Source organism: Pristiophorus japonicus, chromosome 12 (genome assembly GCF_044704955.1).
Source record: "Pristiophorus japonicus isolate sPriJap1 chromosome 12, sPriJap1.hap1, whole genome shotgun sequence".
Lineage (NCBI taxonomy): Eukaryota > Metazoa > Chordata > Chondrichthyes > Pristiophoridae > Pristiophorus > Pristiophorus japonicus.
The window spans coordinates 183900058-183925238 of record NC_091988.1 but is presented as its reverse complement, the minus strand read 5'-3'; the positions used below and the strand labels follow the sequence as shown (position 1 = coordinate 183925238).

General features: G+C 42.3%; 1 protein-coding gene across 3 annotated transcripts in view; it reads right to left on the bottom strand.

Annotated features, from left to right (window-relative positions):
- The window catches only part of manbal (mannosidase beta like), a 46881-nt gene that overhangs the window by 9583 nt on the left and 12117 nt on the right, over positions 1–25181 (bottom strand). For all 3 annotated transcript variants that reach the window (XM_070895087.1, XM_070895089.1, XM_070895090.1), the window contains one exon: positions 23177–23411. In XM_070895087.1, the coding sequence (XP_070751188.1) occupies positions 23177–23326 (150 nt within the window). In that variant the 5' untranslated portion in view covers positions 23327–23411. The remainder of the gene's footprint in view (positions 1–23176; positions 23412–25181) is intronic.

Here is a 25181-nt window from a genome sequence, read left to right as displayed (position 1 = left end):
ATTAAATCTCATTCTGAAAATTGTATTTTGTTCATTCATATATTAATGTAAAATAAGCAACGGTTTTCAATCAGCCTCATCTCACTAGAGTATTTTTCACTCTACCTTCTGAAAAGAGAGAACACACATGGTAGCATATATGAGTCGTCGTATTGAGTGCAGACAAAGTACTTGACCGAGGGGTCACAGGATCTGCTTACAGGGCTGACCAGTGACACTGAACCGAAGAGAATATCTATTTTAAACTCACAAAATTTTTAACACATTGCTTTTGTTGTGCAGCATGAAAATAAGGCAATTGTGATATTCAACATTATTTTCTTGTCCTCACCTGGAGTATTTGCCAAAGCAAAAAAAACTCAGCAGCTATTAAAGTAACTCAAGTACAAGGCATTCCTTATGCGAACTGCCACATCAGGTTCCCCTTTAATACTGGTCATGTGGAGAAGTTCAGAAAACTGATCCCTTGAAAACACAATTTGTTTTGACAAAGTGATAAACAGGTGCTAGTCTGTGTTAACAGGTTCTTTTCACAGTAGGGTGAGTGAAAGGAATTAGTTTGCTCATTCTTTTGGCTTTCTCCTGTTCATACTTTGCATGTCCTTGCTGGCCCCCAGTGTATAGGTTTGCATATCCTCACCTTCACAATCAAATCCCTCCATGGTGTCATAGGTTTATGTCCCTGCCTGCACAGCCCACACTTCCAGTTGTAGATTATCACTTATTCCTGCAATCTGTGCTCCAACATCAGAGGGTGATCGTTCAACAATTTGCACATCCAGCAATTTTATAGTGAACACTGCAAGATACTTAACATAGAAGACAGATGCAGGGGTTGCTGTAGTTAGTAGGGATGACTAGAAGCATAACTGAAAAGATATATTTGACTGTTACACAAATGCAAGATGCAGCAGACATAAGTGACTTTTCTCCTGGGCATTTTTGTAATTTTACTGGAAAGCACTAGAAAACAATGAAGACTTTATATTTGGTTATATGATGACCACTGGATGAGATATGAGAGAGGAGCTAATGTGGAGCAGAAGATCAGAAAGGAGCCAACACCTTCCAGAGGAGAGGGGAGAAGCATTACATACGAAAATTGACAAGAAAAACAAACTGTATATCGAAACGGTCAAATTTCAAAATGTACGTGGAAGATTTGCATCATGATTTATGCAATAAATTAACAGCACGTTTATGTGGAAAGTTGAACAAATGAGCCTAATCTCTTAATTCTGGAGCCTAAAAGTAGAGGATAACAGTGGCTAGATGCTCATGAATGTCCATCAGTTGCAATGCATTTTTAAGAGGAAAACCAAAATATATCCATTACCATGTTCAATGTTGAGGAAAAAATGATATAAATAAGGGCAGCCATTGTGGAAATCGTATTGCAGGTTTATAAATTACCTCAGACTCATCACTATTTCTTCAACAGTTTACAAATATAATAATTTTGCCTCATTATTATTCACTGTCTCAATGTTTTATTTCTTTTACTCCCTTCCACTCCTGAGACTTTCGACTCTGATTGGCTGTAAAGCGCTTTGAGACGTCCGGTGGTCGTGAAAGACGCGAAATAAATCTAAGTCTTTCATTTTATTATTGTCAAGAATAAAATAAATAATCTTTTTTCTGCTCAAACACATCCAAATCATAACTGGATTGGAATGAAAAGCAGCCGGAAAGCTTCAAGTTGGTTTTCACTCCTCCACCTTCGTCATAACGACACAGTCTGCCAAAAAACTGACAAATTTTTCTTCACAAGTCAGCTGTAACTGGAAATGGTTTCTCAGCTGGACATGTTGTACTTCTATCTCTGTGATCACAGCACATGGAGAGAAATATTTAACAAAAATAAACTTTAATCTTATTGCAACTCCATTTTAATAAACTAATCACGGCTTGGTAAGTGGCCATCAGCTGTAACTAGTACTTAAGGTGGAATTAGAGGAAATCAATCTTAAATGGGAAACTTTGTTCAAACAAAACAGAACTTCTCTCTCACAGCCCGACTAGAAAAGGCCAAGAATCAGATTTTCATTTTGGTGTACGAGGTGGCATAATAACCAATTGAACAGAAGAAACATAAGAAATAGGAGCAGAATTAGGCCATTTGGCCCCTCGAGCCTGCTCCGCCATTCAATATGATGGCTGATCTGATCATGGACTCAGCTCCACTTCCCTGCCCGCTCCCCATAGCCCTTTATTCCCTTATCGCACAAAAATCTATTTCCACCTTAAATATATTCAATGACCCAGCCTCCACAGCTCTCTGGGGCAGAGAATTCCATAGATTTTCAACCGTCTAAGAGAATAAATTTCTCCTCATCTCAGCTTTAAATGGGCAATCCCTTATTCTAAAAATCTGTCTCCTAGTTTTAGTTTCCCCGATGAATGGAAATATCCTTTCTGCATCCACCTTGTCGAGCCCCCTCATTATCTTATAAGTTTCAATAAGATCACATCTCATTCTTCTGAACGCCAATGTGTATAGGCCCAACCTACTCAACCTATCCTCATAAGTCAACCCCCTCATCTCCGGAATCAACCTAGTGAACCTTCTCTGAACAGCCTCCAATCCTTCCTTAAATATGGAGACCAAAACTGTACGCAGTACTCCATGTGTGGCCTCACTAATACCCTGTACAGTTGTAGCAGGATTTCTCTGCTTTTATACTCTATCCCCCTTGCAATAAAGTGCAACTGCAGATAACTGTAACAAGGACAAATGGTTCAGGAAATTGACTGCCGAGGTTACAGAAAGCACAGGGAAACTTGAATAAATTATTCTTGGGCACTAAATTCCGCACAGCCTAATGCATGTTCCAGCAACTTTAATTCAGGCAGTAATAATTAACTCTGTTCTTATATTCTCGTAGACAAGGGGGAAAGAGTTCCTGGTAATGTCAGTAAATGGAGTTTGACAAGCTGCTAAAGTGTTGTCTGAAGCTTTGACAGTTGCAATTTATGCAAACCTTTTGGATTGTTTAGATGCAGCCTTTGCTTCGGAAAAAGACATGTAGATTTAGATAAAATGCAGTTACATTATGATACAAGGCAACAACAATTTGTATTTATATAGCGCCTTTAATGTAGTAAAACGTTCCACGGCGCTTCATAGAAATGTGATAAGTCAAAAAATTTGACACCGAACCACAAAAGAAGAAATTACTGCAAATGACCAAAAGCTTGGTCAAAAAAGTAGGTTTTAAAGAGGAGAGAGGTTTAAGGAGGGAGTATCAGAGCTTAGGGCCTAGGCAGCTGAATGCACAGGCACCAATTGTTGAGCGATTATATTCATGGATGCTCAAAGGTTCAGAATTTGAGGAGTGCAAATATCTCCAGGGGTGGGGGGGGGGGGCCGTTGTGAGGCTTAAGGAGATTACAGAGATAGGGAGGGGCGAGGCTATGGAGCGATTTGTAAACAAGGATGAGAATTTTGAAATTGAGGAATTGAGGCATGGCTTAACCGGGAGCCAATTTAGGTCAGCAGGCACAGGGGCGATGGATAAGCGGGACTTGATGCGAGTTAGGACATGGACAGCCGAGTTTTGGATTACCTCTAGTTTACGTAGGTTCAGTCCAACATTCTGGGGAGGGTGGACTTTGGCACGGATTAGATTCAGCTCATTAATTCCCTTGGTCTGCCTTTGGACTGAACTAAACCCAGGAGCAACAAGTGAACTTTCCCTTCATCATGACGAACAATACTGTATGGAAAATAAAATTCTTGTAAAACATTAACTTTGCTGACAGCGATAAGTAATTCCTCGCTTTAATAATGATGTGCACCCTCCTAGCATCTTCTACTGGTGGCTTTGCCCAGGGAAGGGATTATGCGAACTCTGCAGGCCCTTTGAAGGCCTCCACTGGGCCAGCAGGGCTAAGGGGTGCCATGGCTCAACTATTCACTGAAACGGAGTGCCGGGCTCCATTATCACAGCCCAGAAAGTAGCGACGAACGGCTCGACTGGTAAAAAGGGGGAGGGAATAAAAGATGGCGGGTTCGAGACTTGAGGCTGGTGCAGGCATTGCCCATGGCGGCCTCACGGGACGCAGCGGGGTGGAAAGGGGTCGCTGTGCACGGTGATTAAGTCATCGCCGGAGGTTTGGCGGCCCGGGGCGCTACCAGCGGGGACACGGCGTTAATGCACTGGCGCCTCCGGTAACTTCTGCGCAATTCCGCGGGAGCCGGTAGTGCCCACCCGGGCGGAAACATTTTCGTGCCCCGTTAGCGCACCTCCCCTCCCCTCCCCCCCACCCCAGAGGTACACAACAGGGGAATTTCAGCCCCCAAATGTTTGCAACTGACGAGACCTTACATGTACTCTAACTGGATTGCTCTGCAAAAGAGCTGGCGGAATGGCTTTGTTCTGTGTTGTACTATTCTATGATTTATGGAGTGGAGGTGGGTGGGCAACATTGCAATCCTCTCTCAGTGGCATTTTCTTCTCAGTGCTGAGGTTACAGAAGAAACACAAACAGACATTGAAAATCTGGAGATGAAGGGACAAGCACATGCTTTCTACTTAGAAGTAGGTGAGTGATTTTGTTTTCCAGTTTACTAAAGCTAGAAAGAAGTGGAATTCTCCAGGAGAATTGGTGCTGCTTCTGATGACAGTCAAACTTTACACCAACAAGAATAGTAAAAATTAACAGCAGGTATTCAACCTTTCTTGTTTTGAATGAGGTTTGGTGGTAGCTCTCTAGAATTATGATCTAAGATAGTTGACAGGCCAGTGTACAAAGTGATGAAGAACACAAATGATTGATTCATATACATGCCTGTACCAGAATTGGGAGCGAGGTGGAGAAAGAATGCCTGCGAGCGCTGGTCTGACTCTCAGCACATTAACTCAGGATCTTTCCTGGACACCTCTGGGTTATGGCAAGAGTAGAAAAGCCCAGCTCTCATTGAGACAAGAATCCACCCTTGTGCTTTGACGATTATTGGTGCACAAATCAAAGAAAATTGGGTCAATTGTTAAATACATTGACCAGAATGAAACTGAGCCAAGTTGCAGATTTGATCTTTGATAAGCTAAGTGTCAGCGAGGGCTGCAGTGGAAAAGGCATTAAACGGGGCTATGAAATGGAGGGGGGAAATGAAACAACATTCCCAGTACTCATTGGATCCACTGATCCCTACTGGAAGATTCCTGTGCAGAGACCAGATCAGATCTAGCTGTGATGCTCTTTATCGTTGAATAGTCTCCTGAGTCTTAGTCATGTGAAAAATGAACATCGGAAGACAAGCCACATTTCAAGTCAGGAAGGAAGGGGGGCCGGGGGGTGCAGTGAGAAGTGGACAGAGCAAAGATAAGAGAGAATAAAATTGGGGCAAAGTGATACGTGCGACATATTAATTGATTAAGGAACACAAGATAGCTGCCACACTACAAACTCAGTGGGCAGAAACTAAATATTTAGAGCATCACAACCAGCATTATCCCTGTCTGGAGAAAACTACAAGTAGGATCTAACACACCACTGATATCCTACACACCAGTGAGGTGCAGATTTGTAGATTTAAAATGCACATGACCTGCAGTATGCATTAATGCAGATAATTCATTCGGTCAAGTGAAAGGTTCAGATTTAGGTCAAGTGAAAAATTCAAATTTATGACTCACCATACAAGTACTGCATGGTCATTGCAGGAATCACAAATTGCTGCAATCATTTTTTTTTTATCCACAACACATCTGACTAACTTCGTACGGCAACCATATAATAACGATGCCCATTTTCTGACTACTTTGTGTTCTTTCATTAACTTTGCTGTCAGAATTGCAATAACATTTCTACATGGTAATAATAAAGACTTACTTTTTAAACTTATTCCAATTCTGTGAATGAAGAATGATTCGATTCCATGCCTTTTAAAAAATCTTTCTTTGTGTTAAACATCAGACAGTGTAGTTATTTTTTGCATATCTGGGCAATTCTAAATATGTTTAAGATGATTAGTAGCCACCTGGTTAAACCATTATTGCAAAAACAGTGCTGAAATGGTTTTGCATGGACAGTTAAATAGCTCCCCACTGAGGAGGGGAGGTACACATGGGGTAAACATAGAAACATAGAAAATAGGTGCAGGAGGAGGCCATTCGGCCTTTCAAGCCTGCACCACCATTCAATATGATCATGGCTGATCATGCAACTTCAGTACCCCACTCCTGCCTTTTCTCCATGCCCCCTGATCCCTTTAGCCATAAGGGCCACATCTAACTCCCTTTTGAATATATCCAATGAACTGGCCTCAACAACTTTCTGTGGTAGAGAATTCCACAGGTTCACAATTGTCTGGGTGAAAAAGTTTCTCCTCATCTCAGTCCTATATGGCTTATCCCTTATCCTTAGACTCTGACCCCTGGTTCTGGACTTCCCCAACATCGGGAACATTCTTCCTGCATCTAACCTGTCTAATCCCGTCAGAATTGTATATGCTTCTATGAGGTCCCCTCTCATTCTTCTAAATTCCAGTGAATATAAGCCTAGTCAATCCAGTCTTTCTTCATATGTCAGTCCTGCCATCCTGGGAATTAGTCTGGTGAACCTTTGCTGCACTCCCTCAATAGCAAGAATATCCTTCCTCAGATTAGGAGACCAAAACTGCACACAATACTCAAAGTGTGGTCTCACCAAGGCCCTGTACAACTGCAGCAAGACCACCCTGCTCCTATACTCAAATCCTCTCGCTATGAAGGCCAACATGCCATTTGCTTTCTTAACTGCCTGCTGTACCTACATGCCAACCTTCAATGACTGATGTACCATGACACTCAGGTCTCGTTGTACCTCCCCTTTTACTAATCTGTCACCATTCAGATAATATTCTGCCTTCCTGTTTTTGCCACCAAAGTGGATAACCTCACACTTATCCACATTATACTGCATCTGCCATGCATTTGCCCACTCACCTAACCTGTCCAAGTCCCCCTGCAGCCTCCTAGCATCCTCCTCACAGCTCACGCTGCCACCCAGCTTAGTGTCATCTGCAAACTTGGAGATATTACATTCAATTCCTTCGTCTAAATCATTAATATATATTGTACAAAGCTGTTACAACATGAGGGAAATTTCTATGCAGTTGAATGGAAACTGTAATAAACTGTAAGAAAGGACCATTCCATTTTATGAACAGGTTTATGCATAAAAGCATCCTATTGATTGCCAGCATTTCCCTCGACGTTACGCAGCCTGCCTTCACTGGATCACAATTTAATATGGAAGACTCTACTGCACCCTGGTGTCACAGTAGGAAAATGCAGCTGCAAGGCATTCAAATGAATGCTACAGAATTCAGACACATGAATCAATGGGATGCAGCTGCAGTCATCGTCTGGATGCTAACTGCAGAACTTTAATGAAAAGCACAGCCTTCTCTATTCAGAACTATTACGTGCCAATGATTATTAATCCATGGAAGCACGTCTCTTCTAGTTACAGCAGTTCACAAATGAATGGCAATGATGAATAGCTGTGAAGAAAGACATGATTCATCACATTGCAACGCAGCTCTTCATATGCTTTGCATTGAGTGGAAGCCCCCAACAAAACCAATGGCACCGAGTGCACTCAAATACTTTTACTGCCCAATACAAAGCGATTCATCAAAAGTAAAAAAAATGACACTTAATGTGGCGGACTGGATTTTCCAGTTAATGTCTCTGCAGTGTTATTGCCAATATTACTGAGCATTTTGATGCATGGGTAGCTGTATAACAAAGCTACCACAGGTCTTCTGTTTCTTCCAGTCCTTGGTGCCAAGCGCAGTTTTGAACTATTTATAAGCCGACGGGCCGGTTGCGCGAGAGCGCCAGAGCATTGAGCGGCTGTGCAGCCTAAAGGGAACATCGAATAGCATCTGTTTCAGCTGTTTGAGGGGTAAATGGTGCCCAGGACACTGGAGAGAACTCCGCTGCTTATCTAAAAATCGCCTCGGTTTAACGCCTCATCCGAAAGAAGTGGAAGATTTTTGATACAAATGCAGTTGGTAAGCAGCCATCCTCCTCCAACCATTCCTCGGAAATACATCCATCAACCTCTGACCTGCACTGCTGAACAGAAATGTTTGCAGAGATGGAGTTCTGCACTAAATTTAAGTCCCTCTTGGAGAAGATTTTTCAGTCATGTTGCTTTTCGGCCTTACATTAATCCCATTATCCTGTTTTCTCTCCACACTTTTTTATATTCTTAAGTGTCTATCCAGCACCTATTGAATATTGTAATTAATTTAACATTGATCATCACTTGTGATAAAGCCTCTGTGTGTCAAGGAATTTAATTTTACCCTTTATGTAGAGACCGTGGCCTCTTGACTTGAATTGACTGCTGATGGAAATAATCTACTTTTACCTGGCCTATTCCTTTGGTCATTTTGAACACCTCTATGAAATCCACCCTTGATCTCCACTGTGAGAATAAAGCATTAGTTGCTCTAGTTTCCGCCTATAATTCATAACCCTCACCTCAGGACACTTACATCCCTCGTAAAGTGTGGACCCTACTGCAAAAGTTTTCCAAATATGACCTAACCATCATTTTCTAGTCATTATACTTATGTAGTCAATCCCGCAGATAGAAAAGTTGCATGTTTCTTTTATTGGCTTTTTAAAAAAAATAACCTGTCCACATACCACTTAAGGATTTGCACAAATAAATAATTTTGCTTCTCCATTGCTTTGAGGAATTTACTATTTCTATTCTGCATTTTTGTTCTCACATTTTTCTACATTAATCCACATCTGGAACTTATCTCTCCATTTCCGTAACTTGGATTCTGTAGTCTCCTGCATTCTTCCTGGTAGTTTGCTATTCTTTCCAGTTTGGTATCATCAGCAAACTTTCCACCATTTCCAACATTTTCTTTATGCCTTGATCCAACGCAAATCCAATAAAGGTTACAAGAGAAAGAAGAAAAAAAAAAGAAACACACAAAAGTAACTCAAGTACCATTACGCCAGGTGCTACCATCGACCAATCTGAAAAAATCCATTTACCATAACCCTTTGTCATCTTTCATCTATACCACCATTTGTCCTTTTATGTCACGGGCCCTAATCAAAGGTGCAGAATAAGTATATTCCATTGAAAAAGGAAACTACTAATAGTTTTAGGATAATAAAAACAGAAAATGCTGAAAATACTCAACAGGTCAGGCAGCATCTGTGGAGAGAGAAACAGAGTTAATGTTTCAGGTCGATGACCCTTCGTCAGAACTTATTTCAGATTCCAGCATCCGCAGTATTTTGCTTTTGCATTACCTGTAGTAGTTTTAAGATGCATGGATAAACCAAGACAGCCTATAATGACCATAACAAGAGATTCACTTGGATGCTTCCTGACATATGAGGAAATACAAATATAAAGGGCCAGATTTTCGCCTGGTTTGCGACCGGGTTTTTGCCGCGATTTGACCCTCTGCAGTGGAAACCCGGTCGCCGGGATCCTCAGGCACCTGTTTACGGTGGCGGTTCCAAGTACCGCCGGGGAGAGGCGCGCCGACGTGCAATGATGCAGATTGCGTTTGACTCGGACTTTCGGCACTCTCCCGACCCATACGCCGTGCCCAGAATACCGACAGGTCAAACCTTTCGGTGCAGCCCTGCCAGCAGCGGGAAGTATAAAAACCTGCAAAAAAGGCAAGTTAAAGTTTTTATTTTTAAATTATTTTTCAGCGCTATGGTAGCTAAGGGTTTTGTGAATGTTTTTTGGAATTTTTTCCCCCCCTCCCAAGGTCGCTCTCGCAATGCTCCTAGCCCCGGTCTAAAGTTGCTGAAACGCGCGGTTTGTGCCATGAATCGTCATACAACGCCTCTTTTGCCACCTGGCGCAGACGCAAAGGCCGAAAGTACGGCCTAAAAATGGTAGCACCGTGAAAACTGTAATTTTGGCGTAAAACTACCATTTTCGCCTAGCCCTGACTTGAAAAATTGGGTCCTTTTTCATTAGAATAATGCCGAATGAAGAAACTCTTGGATTTATATAGCGCCTTTCACGACCATCTCAAAGTGCTTTACAGCCAAAGTACCTTTTGCAGTGTAGTCACTGTTGTAATGCAGATTACGAGACAATATAATAGAAGTTTTTCAACAACATGACGGGATAGATAGAAGCAGATGGCTTCCTGTAGTTGAGGGATCAAGAATGAGGGGCTACGAATACAAGATTAAAGGAATGAGACTTAGAGCAGAGGTTAGGAGAGAGGAGCCACTGGAATTCACTTCCAGGGCTAGTGATTGAGGCAGAAACAATGTCAACATTCAAAACTACACTGGATAGGTAGATGAAGGAAAATGGGTTGAAGGAATATGAGAACGGGGTTGGTAAATGGGATTAAAACTATTTGCTCATCCAGAGGATAAATGCCGACATATACTGGTTTCTGTGTTGTAATTTCTACATAATCCTCTGAACCAATTTATTATCTGACACTAGATCAAATGCTTTCTGAAAGATCATATAAACTGTTTCATATTTGATTGGCTCGGGATTGTAAAGGTTCACTATTGGTTATCACCATCATCATAGGCAGTCCCTCGAAATCAAAGAAGACTTGCTTCTACTATAAAAATGGGTTCTTGGGTGACTGAACAGTCCAGTACGAGAATTGCAGTCTCTATCACAGGTGGGACAGACAATCGTTGAGGGAAAGGGTGGGTGGGACTGGTTTGTCGCACGCTCCTTCCGCTTGGTTTCTGCATGTTCTTGGCGATGAGACTCGAGGTGCTCAGCGCCCTCCCGGATGCTCTTCCTCCACTTAGGGCGGTCTTTGGCCAGGGACTCCCAGGTGTCAGTGGGGATGTTGCATAATGGAGCTTGTATCAACAGCCCCCCAAGTTAATTTTACAATAATTCAATTCCCCTCCCTCAATCACACACCTCTGAAAACTTTATTACCATCACATTCTCTGAAGTTATGTCTGATGGGAAGGGAGCAAATTTATATGTATTTGCAAAATAAACCATTCAAAGGATGCGAAAAGAGGCTTTAAGTACATTTTCTGTAGGACAGCAACTGAGATACGAATTGTTACGGAGGAAAAATGGATCAAGAATGGGTTCGGTGGCTTTGATATGTGCCAGTGAATACAGAGGATAATCACATGTCTTTCACAACATTAATGAGAGTCAGATACAAGTCCCTCGAGGGCGGATGCAAGTTCCAATTGAATTTATTATGGCATACTGCTCCTTTAAAGCACGCTGCAGTGTCAGACAAAAGGGCTCAGTGGAACAACTAGATAAGCTAGGGTTCTTCAGCTTCATCCGGATATATCACACGGGGGAACCATATAAAATAATGAGATAGAGAAAGTAAACCCAGGACAATACTTTCCGACATGCTAAGACAGCAGGGCAAGTTCATGGTTGTGAAAGGGAAATTTTGGACAGATGTCAGAAATATTTTTAATTTTTTATACAGGAGGGTGAACCACAATTGCAACAGTGTGCCAGGGCACTTTAAGCAACAACTTGATTCTGTAATGTGAAAACAGTATGGTTGGTATTCTGCAAGGATGGGTTGAAAGACCTTCTTAATCTAAACCTACCTTTAAAGCAGTGGTGTCATCGAAACAGTATTTGAGGGCATATGAATTGTTTTGAACAACGTGAAGCCATTTTTCTTCCTCTCTTCTCTCTGCCGTGCCGTGCGGCCCCCCCCTCCCCCCTCAGTGTGCGTCTCTGTTCTCTTTGGCTAACCCGTACAGGATTTACCAAATCTTCCTGCCTTAGAGAGGGAAATGCAGTCGACCATGAAGGCGGGGGGGAGGGGGGGGGGGGGAGGGGAACAAAGAGGGAGGGTGGAGGGGGATATAACTATTGCTCAACACGTATTTACTTTGTCCAGTAAATTAAATCAAATGTAGCCTCCTATTACATTGTTGTCTACACTGCAAGATTACAAACACTGCACAAAGCATCATGGATAACAATTAATGTGGTGAATAAAAAAAATCCACTTAACACAAAGGAACATCAGATCACAGAATTATTTTACTGCACAGGAGGCTCCTCAGTCCCTCACTCCGGCACGGGCTGTCAAACAGCTATCTATTTAGTCATCTTGACCTGCTCTTTCCCCATACACTTTAATTGTTTCCCTTTTTATTTAAAGAAATTACCTACATCCCTTTTAAAAGCAATTATGGATACTGCTGCCACCACTGTTTCTAGGAGGGCATTCTATGTCCTGCATAAATGTTTTTATTTCCAACTTGCTCTTCTTCTGGTGATAAATTTATGTCCTACAGTTATCGACTCACCAGCCAGGTTTACCTTATCAAAACGCCACCACTTTAAACATCTTTGTCAGTTCTCCAGTGAAAAGAGTTCCAGTTTCAGCAATCTATCTCATAATTTAAAGCCCCTCATTCCAGGTAACGGCTGAGTAAATCTCTTCTGCACACACTCAATGTCACTGATAACCATCCATCCTAAGGTAGGATACTCATAATGTTCTAACTGTGATCTACACCATTATTTGCAGAAGTTTAGCATTAACTCTTTGCTCTAGGATCCAGTTTGCTGGAGTTAAACCGAGAAAAGAAATCAGAGGCTGACAAAAATGGAACAATGGGAAATGAGAGCTGTTCTTTTATGGAATGGTAGAGAATGTGTACTAACAATAGCCGCAACTGAATCTTGTGATTTAATTCATTGGGAAAATACTTCCCAGCTCAGTAATTCCAGCAGGTAAGACATAAGAACATAAGAAATAGGAGCAGGAGTAGGCCATTCGGCCCATCAAGCCTGCTCCGCCATTCAATAAAATCATGGCTAATCTTCTACCTCAACTCCACTTTCCTGCAGTATCCCCATATCCCTTGATTCCCTTAATATCCAAAAATCCATCGATCTCTGTCTTGAATATACTCAATGACTGAGCCACCACAGCCCTCTGGGGTAGAGAATTCCAAAGATTCATCACCCTCCGAGTAAAGACATTTCTCCTCATCTCAGTCCTAAATGGCCGGCCAGGACATGTATAACATGCTAAAAACTTAGCTGAAAGGCACATACTTGTGTGAAAAAAAACCCAACTTGAATCACAGCTGTGAGCATATGTTTCAACAGACAGAAATACAAGTTAAAACAGACGGACACATATACTGATCTGCTGTGGACTACTTGGAAACCAATTATATCCTACGGAAGTGACATGCCATTATGGTTTTGTTATAACATGCCTATTACTGTGTGCTGTTGGTCAATTAAGTGAGAAGTTTCAGTGAATTTGCTGCTGCAACGCTCAATATAAATGTGCGGTACCGTCAATTAGTCCAGATTTAAATGCCCCTCTAATTTCCCAAGCTATCTAATGTCGCTTGTGAGTAAGAATCTATTTTAACCCATTTTTACCATAAATTCGCAATTAATTTTGAAGTTATGAGATGGCTGAAAATCAATTTCTTCCCAAATTTGAAGGAAGTATCCTTTCAAAGATACATCACATCGAAGACGCACCACAGTCCATTCGGGACAAAGTGAAGAAGTTTTGCCTGACAGGATTCTTCCCGTCTGAATCCATATTGGCTTCTATTTAATGTTATCGGACAGGTAATCCTCGTGTTTACTCCTGATAATTGATTCCATTAGTTTACCAGGTATTGAAGTAAGACCAGTAGGTCTTTAGTTGCTTTTTGAAAATGGGCATCAGGATAGCAATCTACTGGTAGCTCACCAGCATTCATCGACTCCCTCATAATGACAGGCAATGCTTTACAAATCTCCTCTCTTGGTCCTCTCTTATACCAGCAGGCCAGATTTGAAATATTTGGATTTAACAATTTAATTCTTTAGTTAAACAATCAAAAATGCTTTATCTGGCATCTTCGATCACTGGCAAGGGAGAGAAAAAATAATCAACGAATTCTCTGAGGGACTTCGAGCTGTTGAAACACTTGAGGCAGGTACTCTTCAGAGATACACTGTACAACAGAATGATGGCACTTAGAGCTTACCTGCTAACCTTTCATGCAGCACTTGATGAGATACCTCGATCAGAAAAGTGTTTAGATAAGTTTCCCTACATAGAAAATATCCTTCTCTTAAAGCAATGAGACAAAGAGGGAAAGCTAACTGGTACCAATAGTGCTTAAAGTGGAATGGGTTAGGAGAGGGTACTTTCCCCCATGTGTTCTCCTTCTTAGGCAGTCCCTCGGAGTCGAGGATGACTTGCTTCCACACTAAAAATGAGTTCTCATGTGACTGATGAGACCAATGCGGGACCAATATTATCTGTCATAGGTGGGAGTTGTGTACAGACCTCCAAACAGTAGTAGTGATGTTGGGGAGGGCATCAAACAGGAAATTAGGGGTGCATGCAATAAAGGTGCAGCAGTTATCATGGGTGACTTTAATATGCATATAGATTGGGCTAACCAAACTGGAAACAATACGGTGGAGGAGGATTTCCTGGAGTGCATAAGGGATGGTTTTCTAGACCAATATGTCGGGGAACCAACTGGGGGGAGGCCATCTTAGACTGGGTGTTGTGTAATGAGAGAGGATTAATTAGCAATCTCGCTGTGCGAGGCCCCTTGGGGAAGAGTGACCATAATATGGTGGAATTCTACATTAGGATGGGGAATGAAACAGTTAATTCAGAAACCATGGTCCAGAACTTAAAGAAGGGTAACTTTGAAGGTATGAGGCGTGAATTGGCTAGGATAGATTGGTGAATGATACTTAAGGGGTTGACAGTGGATGGGCAATGGCAGACATTTAGAGACCGCATGGATGAACTACAACAATTGTACATCCCTGTCTGGCGTAAAAATAAAAGAAGGAAGGTGGCTCAACCGTGGCTATCAAGGGAAATCAGGGATAGTATTAAAGCCAAGGAAGTGCCATACAAATTGACCAGAAATAGCAGCGAACCCAGGGACTGGGAGAAATTTAGAACTCAGCAGAGGAGGACAAAGGGTTTGATTAGGGCAGGGAAAATGGAGTACGAGAAGAAGCTTGCAGGGAACATTAAGGCGGACTGCAAAAGCTTCTATAGCTATGTAAAGAGAAAAAGACTTGTAAAGACAAATGTAGGTCCCCTGCAGTCAGAATCAGGGGAAGTCATAACTGAGAACAAAGAAATGGCAGACCAATTGAACAAGTACTTTGGTTCAGTATTCACTAAGGAGGACACAAATAACCTTCCGGATATAAAAGGGGTCAAAGGGTCTAGTAAGAAGGAGGAACTGAGGGAAATCCTTATTAGTCGAGAAATTGTGTTGGGGAAATTGATGGGATTGAAGGCCGATAAATCCCCAGGGCCTGATGGACTGCATCCCAGAGTACTTAAGGAGGTGGCCTTGGAAATAGCGGATGCATTGACAGTCATTTTCCAACATTCCATAGACTCTGGATCAGTTCCTATGGAGTGGAGGGTAGCCAATGTAACCCCACTTTTTAAAAAAGGAGGGAGAGAGAAAACAGGGAATTATAGACCAGTCAGCCTGACATCGGTAGTGGGCAAAATGATGGAATCAATTATTAAGGATGCCATAGCAGGGCATTTGGAAAGAGGTGACATGATAGGTCCAAGTCAGCATGGATTTGTGAAAGGGAAATCATGCTTGACAAATCTTCTGGAATTTTTTGAGGATGTTTCCAGTAGAGTGGACAAGGGGGAACCAGCTGATGTGGTGTATTTAGACTTTCAGAAGGCTTTCGACAAGGTCCCACACAAGAGATTAATGTGCAAAGTTAAAGCACATGAGATTGGGGGTAGTGTGCTGACGTGGATTGAGAATTGGTTGGCAGACAGGAAGCAAAGAGTAGGAGTAAATGGGTACTTTTCAGAATGGCAGGCGGTGACTAGTGGGGTACCGCAAGGTTCTGTGCTGGGGCCCCAGCTGTTTACATTGTACATTAATGATTTGGACAAGGGGATTAAATATAGTATCTCCAAATTTGCGGATGACACTAGGTTGGGTGGCAGTGTGAGCTGCGAGGAGGATGCTATGAGGCTGCAGAGTGACTTGGATAGGTTAGATGAGTGGGCAAATGCATGGCAGATGAAGTATAATGTGGATAAATGTGAGGTTATCCACTTTGGTGGTAAAAACAGAGAGACAGACTATTATCTGAATGGTGACAGATTAGGAAAAGGGGAGGTGCAATGAGACCTGGGTGTCATGGTACATCAGTCATTGAAGGTTGGCATGCAGTTACAGCAGGCGGTTAAGAAAGCAAATGGCATGTTGGCCTTCATAGTGAGGGGATTTGAGTACAGGGGCAGGGAGGTGTTGCTACAGTTGTACAGGGCCTTGGTGAGGCCACACCTGGAGTATTGTGTACAGTTTTGGTCTCCTAACTTGAGGAAGGACATTCTTGCTATTGAGGAAGTGCAGCGAAGGTTCACCAGACTGATTCCCAGGATGGTGGGACTGACCTATCAAGAAAGACTGGATCAACTGGGCTTGTATTCACTGGAGTTCAGAAGAATGAGAGGGGACCTCATAGAAACGTTTAAAATTCTGACGGGTTTAGACAGGTTAGATGCAGGAAGAATGTTCCCAATGTTGGAGAAGTCCAGAACCAGGGGTCACAGTCTAAGGATAAGGGGTAAGCCATTTAGGACCGAGATGAGGAGAAACTTCTTCACCCAGAGAGTGGTGAACCTGTGGAATTCTCTACCACAGAAAGTTATTGAGACCAATTCACTAAATATATTCAAAAGGGAGTTAGCTGAAGTCCTTACTACTCGGGGGATCAAGGGGTATGGCGAGAAAGCAGGAAGGGAGTACTGAAGTTGCATGTTCAGCCATGAATTCATTGAATGGCGGTGCAGGCTCGAAGGGCCGAATGGCCTACTCCTACACCTATTTTCTATGTTTCTATGTAGCGCAGACCCTTCTGATTCACTCTTATGTAAAAAGATAATGAGTAACAAGTAACAAGGGATAAAGCAGTCAAGGGATATTACAAGCCATCACTATCTGATGTACTAAATTACCCAATATTGTATTCAACAGAACTGAAATATCCTCAATCTTCAAATACTCTAGTATAAACGTTGACATAAAAACTTTTATGACACTGCAAATATCTGTTTGGCAAATAGATTTTGTAACTTAGTTCTGTCCCAAACACAAGCAAATATTGAATTCAGGTATCATATTCATAAAACAAAGTACGATTTTTTTTTGTCAATATTCAATTTGAAATATTTATCTTTCCTTACAATATCAGGTACAGGGGAGATGCACTAATTTAAAACCATTCAATTCACATGTGTGGAATGCATCCACAGTATCTCATCTAGTTTGTGGTGAGTTAGTTCATTATAGCCAGGACAGCAACATGGGCACTACAATTAACTTCAGTGTTCCTGGGCGAAAAAGTGAAGAGATAAAATGGCAAAGAAACTGCTCCTGATCACTACTCAGTGACCAATGCTGGATGTGCATATGTACAGAATCAGAGGAGGACAAGAGCAGACCCAATTGTGACAGCCTGCTCGGTTGAGTATCCAATGACACTTAGCAGTTAGCATTGCGTGTGAAAGATAGCCACTTGAGTAATGCATCAGTGTGCTGCAGCCACTCGTGGAACTGAACCAAACATAACTCACTGCTGTTAAGTGAGGAGAGGCAAGGGTGAAACAAAGAGGAACATTTAAAATGAATGAGGATTTTGGAATGTATTAGCAGTAAAATGCAGTGTGCATTTTATAAATTCATATGGGCTTTTATAATCTGCACATTTGACCAATATCCTGAAATTTATGTTGCATTACCTTTTTTCATGAGGTACAGTCGCCACCATTTACACTGTGTACGCTGATGGTGGGCAGCTGCCTATATCGGGTCTTGCTATTTACACTGACATCAATTACAAAGGCGCCTCTTATAACACATTTAAAAACCCTGGCTATTTTGGGCAATTCAAAGTGCGATTAAGTATCGTCGTCTATTCACCTGAGGAGCGGAGTGCCTCAGCACTGCAGTGTCAACTCTTTGTATCTGGGTTTAATTGCCCATCTGAGACTTTTGCCAGCGGCACAGCACCAATGATTAGCAGTCGTTCTCTCTGGCGCTCAGAGGCCTTCTATAGGAACTAGGTCAGACGTTAGGTCGCTCTCTGTGGTCAGCCTGTTTCAGTCTAACTTACAGCAGCTTACCAGCGGTGTCCTTTAATCTATTGGCGGACAAAGTAATGAACCTAGACCAGATTTAGGTTCAAAAAGTAAATCTCTTTTAAACGTTTAGACAGTTTATTTTGACACTTCGCACTTTTAACATCCGCTACTTAGTGAGTAAGTCGAGCTCACGTTAATGTAGCCGCTATAAGCAGTGGGGACTATTTAATTATAGGACTGGATATGGAAATAATGTGCTGTGGTCATTTTAATGCAGCAGCACAAGGTTTTCTCTCGGTGCACATGTAAATTTCTTTGCCTGGTGTTCCATTTCTCCCATTTTCATTTTTGCTCTCCAGGCAATGAAGGCACTGATCCTCGCTGGGATACAGCTTCACAATGCCTGCCATCAATGGGTACCTCACACAAATGCCATTGTTCATGTAAGAATCCAGATAATGAGCGCTGCAGACAATTTGACTGCTGCGCACTAATCCTGCCCTCACTCAGTGTCCTCAGTTACGCAGTCACTGAATAGCAATCGAACAGTCCAATTTTCACCTCCTTACCTGTGGCGTGAGATCAACAGAGCTGGGATTTCATCTGTATGGTTTAGCTACTTACTGACTCTGTCCGTTGATTAAAATGAAGAACTTTCTAACCATTTACCAGTTCTAGAAAATTCTGCTCCGAGACTAGCCAGGATATATCGGAGCTCACTCAAATTGACTGGCAAGGTGTAAACTCGAATCATAGAATGGTTGCAGCACAAGAAGCGGCCATTCGGCCCATCGAGCCCACGCCAGTTCTCTGCAAGAGCACTTCAGCTAATGCCACTCCTTCGCCCTTTCCCCATAGTCCTGCAATTTTTTTCCCATGTACTTATCTAAATCCCTTTTGAAAGCCACGATTGAGTCTGCCTCCACCACCCCTTCAGACAGTGCATTCCAGATCCTAACCACTCGCTGCGTAAAAAGGTTTTCCTGATGTCGCTTTTCGTTCTTTTGCCAATGGCCTTAAATCTGTATCCTCTGGTTCTCCACCCTTCTGCCAATGGGGACAGTTTCTCTCTGTCTAGACACCTCATGATTTTGAACAACTCTATCAAATCTCCTCTCAACCTTCTCTGCTCCAAGGAGAACAATCTCAGCTTCTCCAGTCTATCCACGCAACTGAAGTCCCTCAACCCTGGAACTATTCTTGTAAATCTTTTCTACCTTCTCGAAAGTCTTCACATCCTTCCTAAGGTGCAGTTGTGGCCAAACCAGTGTTTTATACAGATTTATCTTAACTTCCTTGCTTATGTACTCTATACCTCTATTCATGAACCCGTACACTTTTTTTTTTTAAACTGCTTTCTCAATCTGCCCTGCCACCTTCAACGATTTGTGCACATTTATCCCCAGGTCTCTCCGTCCATGCGCCCCCTTTAGGATTGTACCCTTTAGTTTATAAAATAATTTACCTACATGCAAGTAATACACATTTATTTTTATTTACCTCAATCTGACTATTTTGAGGTTTCTTTCCTACTGTGTGTCATCCTTTGAAGCTTGTTACTCTCCCCTGCTGCATTCATTAACTTCTCCCTTGTTTGAACAATTCACCATATTCCTTTCTAGGTTTAATTTCCTCAGATTCATCATTAACTTTTAGGCCAACTATTTTTTTAAATTCTACTCACAAAGCAGGAAGCCATTTTATTAAAAAAATGTTTCTCCTGCATCACCAATTCTATGGATCCTGCTTTTTGTGGAACGGTTGATAAATAGGGTTTGAATGTTTCCACGTGTAATAAGACTCCTTGCTCAGTTGCAAATAGATGTACTTGACACAGGACAAGGGCCCATTTTTCCTCACGGACAAACTTTTTCTCAATGCAGAAATGCATCCTACCAAGTGGCTTAGCAGAGAATTGATTTTTCTCGTCATGTGCATGGCTGGTAGATTTAATTACAAGTTACTAAACGGATGCTTGAAAAGGGGCCTGTGATCACAGGGGTCCAAGTACATTTATGTTCGCGTACAATATTCTAAGAACTGAAAGTGGAATGTTTCTTAACTGGCAGTCAGCAAAATGAATTCATTACTTTCATCTCCAGCTGTTACTATGTGGAAACTCAAACTGTTTTCATCATGCCCAGATGATTATTGGTTGAGAAGAACTCAATCTTATTCAAATACATACTGAAAATAACACTTTTGGTAAATGTGTGCCAAATTGTAAGTAAATGGTTTAAACGTTTTTGAATATACCACAGGAGGAAACGCCTTCCTTAAATATTCTCTAAAGAATTGTTGCGTTCATCCAACATTTTATTGCCAGAAACACTACTCCAAAAGCTGTCCTGATTGGTTTGGTTTGTTTCTCTGCCTTCGGGCCCACTAAAGCACAGAATGGAATAAGTTGCCTCCCACGATTCTGCTTTCCCCCAGTGAACAGTTCAGGTACAGCCCTCTTCCCAGGCCTATGTATGACTGACCACTAATCATGAAAGCAGGCCACAGAGACACTTCCTCCTTACCGGGGAAGCAGAGTGGAGAGTTTCCGCTGGATTACCACCCAAAAACAAGTTGTCTTGAGGAAGAGAATCAAAGAGAATGGGGAAGGAAGACCTTCTGATGAATCCCTGCCCCTACAAATCGATTGCCAAAATCGTCCTCTGTCCCCATTAATGCTTGGCCCACAGCGTGAAAGGGTGGGGGGCTCAGGACTCCAGACGATTTTCTTCCATTGCTGATGGAGGGGAGGACAAGAAAAAAGGAGGGCATAGTCGGACTGCAGCACCAAAAGGAGGAAGGATTATTATGGCTGGGAGCTAAGACAGTTGGGCAACACTCCTTCTTCCAACCCCTCCAAGTGCCTGTCGCTTGACTACTAGGCTAATTCGGGGCCAACTTAAAATCTCTTGCTGAGTCATTTAAGGGGCTTCTGTCCCCTTTAAGATGGGCCCTGTCCACTTCACATACTGCAGTGAAGTATTAGTCGGGAAATTGTGTTGGGGAAATTGATGGGATTGAAGGCCGATAAATCCCCAGGGCCTGATGGACTGCATCCCAGAGTACTTAAGGAGGTGGCCTTGGAAATAGCGGATGCATTGACAGTCATTTTCCAACATTCCATTGACTCTGGATCAGTTCCTATCGAGTGGAGGGTTGCCAATGTAACCCTACTTTTTAAAAAAGGAGGGAGAGAGAAAACAGGGAATTATAGACCGGTCAGTCTGACATCAGTAGTGGGTAAGATGATGGAATCAATTACTAAGGATGTCATAGCAGCGCATTTGGAAAGAGGTGACATGATAGGTCCAAGTCAGCATGGATTTGTGAAAGGGAAATCATGCTTGACAAATCTTCTGGAATTTTTTGAGGATGTTTCCAGTAGAGTGGACAAGGGAGAACCAGTTGATGTGGTATATTTGGACTTTCAGGAGGCTTTCAGCAAGGTTCCACACAAGAGATTAATGTGCAAAGTTAAAGCACATGGGATTGGGGGTAGTGTGCTGACATGGATTGAGAACTGGTTGTCAGACAGGAAGCAAAGAGTAGGAGTAAATGGGTACTTTTCAGAATGGCAGGCGGTGACTAGTGGGGTACCGCAAGGTTCTGTGCTGGGGCCCCAGCTGTTTACATTGTACATTAATGATTTAGACGAGGGGATTAAATGTAGTATCTCCAAATTTGCGGATGACACTAAGTTGGGTGGCAGTGTGAGCTGCGAGGAGGATGCTATGAGGCTGCAGAGCGACTTGGATAGGTTAGGTGAGTGGGCAAATGCATGGCAGATGAAGTATAATTTGGATAAATGTGAGGTTATCCACTTTGGTGGTAAAAACAGAGAGACAGATTATCTGAATGGTGACAGATTAGGAAAAGGGGAGGTGCAACGAGACCTGGGTGTCATGGTACATCAGTCATTGAAGGTTGGCATGCAGGTACAGCAGGCGGTTAAGAAAGCAAATGGCACGTTGGCCTTCATAGCGAGGGGATTTGAGTACAGGGGCAGGGAGGTGTTGCTACAGTTGTACAGGGCCTTGGTGAGGCCACACATGGAGTATTGTGTACAGTTCTGGTCTCCTAACCTGAGGAAGGACATTCTTGCTATTGAGGGAGTGCAGCGAAGGTTCACCAGACTGATTCCCAGGATGACGGGACTGACCTATCAAAAAAGACTGGATCAACTGGGCTTGTATTCACTGGAGTTCAGAAGAATGAGAGGGGACCTCATAGAAACGTTTAAAATTCTGATGGGTTTAGACAGGTTGCATGCAGGAAGAATGTTGCCAATGTTGGGGAAGTCCAGAACCAGGGGTCACAGTCTAAGGATAAGGGGTAAGCCATTTAGGACCGAGATGAGGAGAAACTTCTTCACCCAGAGAGTGGTGAACCTGTGGAATTCTCTACCACAGAAAGTTGTTGAGGCCAATTCACTAAATATATTGAAAAAGGAGTTAGATGTAGTTCTTACTACTCAGGGGATCAAGGGATATGGCGAGAAAGCAGGAATGGGGTACTGAAGTTGCATGTTCAGCCATGAACTCATTGAATGGCAGTGCAGGTTAGAAGGGCCGAATGGCCTAATCCTGCACCTATTTTCTATGTTTCTATAAATGCCTCACTCCAGCACCACACTACAGCAGTGGTGGGCTCCCACTGAAGAATGGAAATACCACTGGCACTCTGCTCTACCTTCCCAGGAAAATTGATCACGGTCACAGAAGGGTTAGACCGGCGGGCAGATAACCCACCATGACTTACTTCTGGCAGCACCCCACCCTTAAGGAAACTATTCAACCCTCTGTCACCTTCTCACAATGACACTGATGAAATCTACTTGATCCCCATGTGGTAAATCAGGAATGGGTATGTTGGACATTTAAAGTTATAGGGATTTTTAAATTGAAGACACAAGATAAGAAAACTTCATGGTAAAGCCATTGCGTGAATCTCGATCCAGAGTATTGCAGCAACAAGTACAGACAATAATGCAGACAATAATGGCTCCCTCCCTCCCTCCCTCCCTCCAAATCAGGAGCATCGTCTTTTTCAGATGAGAAACAAAGTGAGTGAGTGAGTTCTTACTGGCTCTGATGATTTTGATGAAGGCAACAAGATAGACAATATGCAGACAATCTGGAAAATTGCCCCCAGGAACAAGCCATAACGCAGGACGTTGTCAAAAAAGGTTGGTTCTGGTATTTCTGGAGGAGACAGATCAAACTCTGTAGCCATTCTTCTGCTGTAGTTGCTGAATTACAGCCTGGACACCCGTCAAGAGTTTTCCAATATTTTGGTCTTATTCTGTCACGATACGTATCTACGGGGGGAAAGTCAGAAAATAGATAGCTAATTGATAAATGGCTAATAAATGTGATCCAACATTATTTATAGAATCTACAATTAATCAGTATTCATTTAAAATTAAATGATTCAGTCTCCTCAGAGTCAGAAGGTTTTGGATTTAAGTCCCACTCCAAGGACTTGAGCACAAAATCTAGACTGACACTCTAGTGCAGTGCTGAGGGAGTGCTGCGCTGTCGGAGGTGCCATCTTTCAGATGAGACGTTAAACCGAGTCCACGTTGCCTTCCCAGGTGGACGTACAAGATCCCATGGTACTCTTTCGAAGAAGAGCAGGGGAGTTATCCCCGGTGTCCTGGCCAATATTTATCCCTCAATCAACATAGCAAAAACAGAATATCTGGTACTTATAACATTGCTGTTTGTGGGAGCTTGCTTGTGTGCAAATTGGCTGCCACATTTCCTACATTACAACAGTGACTACACTCCAAAAGTACATCACTGGCTGTAAAGCACTTTGCGACGTCTGGTGGTCGTGATAGGCGCTATATAAATTCAAGTCTTTTTTTATATACTGCTCTCAGTCAGTGTATACATTTTCAAACTGGGATCGCTGGACCTCAATGGAGTTCCAAGTTCAATCGACTTCTGAGTGCCTGTCACCAGATTCAATTTTTTTCCTATCATCTTACTAGCACATTATTTTTGCTACTCTATGTTAATAAAACACATTTTATGCAATTACACTAATCTCCTTAAATCGACATTGACTTTTAAATCTTAGGACAGGGGTATATGGGAGTGCATAAATATTCACAGGGAATCCCCAAGAGTGTGGTAATGTTTACAAAAAAATAAACAGTATTAATTTCAAGATTTCTTTCTCATCAATGTCCATGGATACGTTAGGGGTATCTGTCTAAATGGACAGAGAAGCATTGGTAGCACACGTCCATCTTTCCGATATGGACTCCAATCTGGCAGTGTGCATTCAGAAAATCACCCATCTTGTTTACTGTACTTTGATATCTGAGAAAACACATCATCGTTTGATTCAAACAGAAAACTCCAATACAACAAACTTTTTTCTGTCATAGAAAATCCTTCATCCATCTGGAAATGTTTCAAAACTCAAGAGTGCAGTTAAGTAATGAGCCCTGCAGGTCAGTCATTTTTTTGTACACCAAGAACTTGTACGAGAACATGTTTGGAGAAGTTGTTTTGCATTAGCTTTAGTAGCAACTTTAATGGTCAGTTGACGCACAAGTAGAATTGGAAAAATGTTAATAGGTCCTTATTCAAACATTACATTCTTTAACAAACTGCATCAGACTGAACACCAAGGCAAATTGACCTAAATGTAATTATTTGGGGTTTATTCAGAAAGACCTGAAATGGCTCAACGACTGAGCATCCACAGCCTTCTGGGGTAGAGAATTCCAAAGATTCACAAACCTCGAGTGATGAAATTTCTTCTCATCTCAATCCAAATGGCTGGCCCTTTTTCCTGAGACTATGCTCTCCTAGTTCTAGACTCTCCAGCCAGGGGAAACGGCCACTCAGCATCTACCCTGTCAAGCCCTTAAATGCATCTATACTATTCACCTCAACTACTCCCTATGGTAGTGAGTTCCACATTCTCACCACTCTCTGGGTAAAGAAGTTTCTTCTGAATTCCCTATTTGACTTCTTGGTGGCTATCTTATATTGATGGCCTCTAGTTTTGCTCTTCCCCACAAGTGGAAACATTCTTTCGGTGTCTGCGCTATCAAAACCTTTCAGAATTT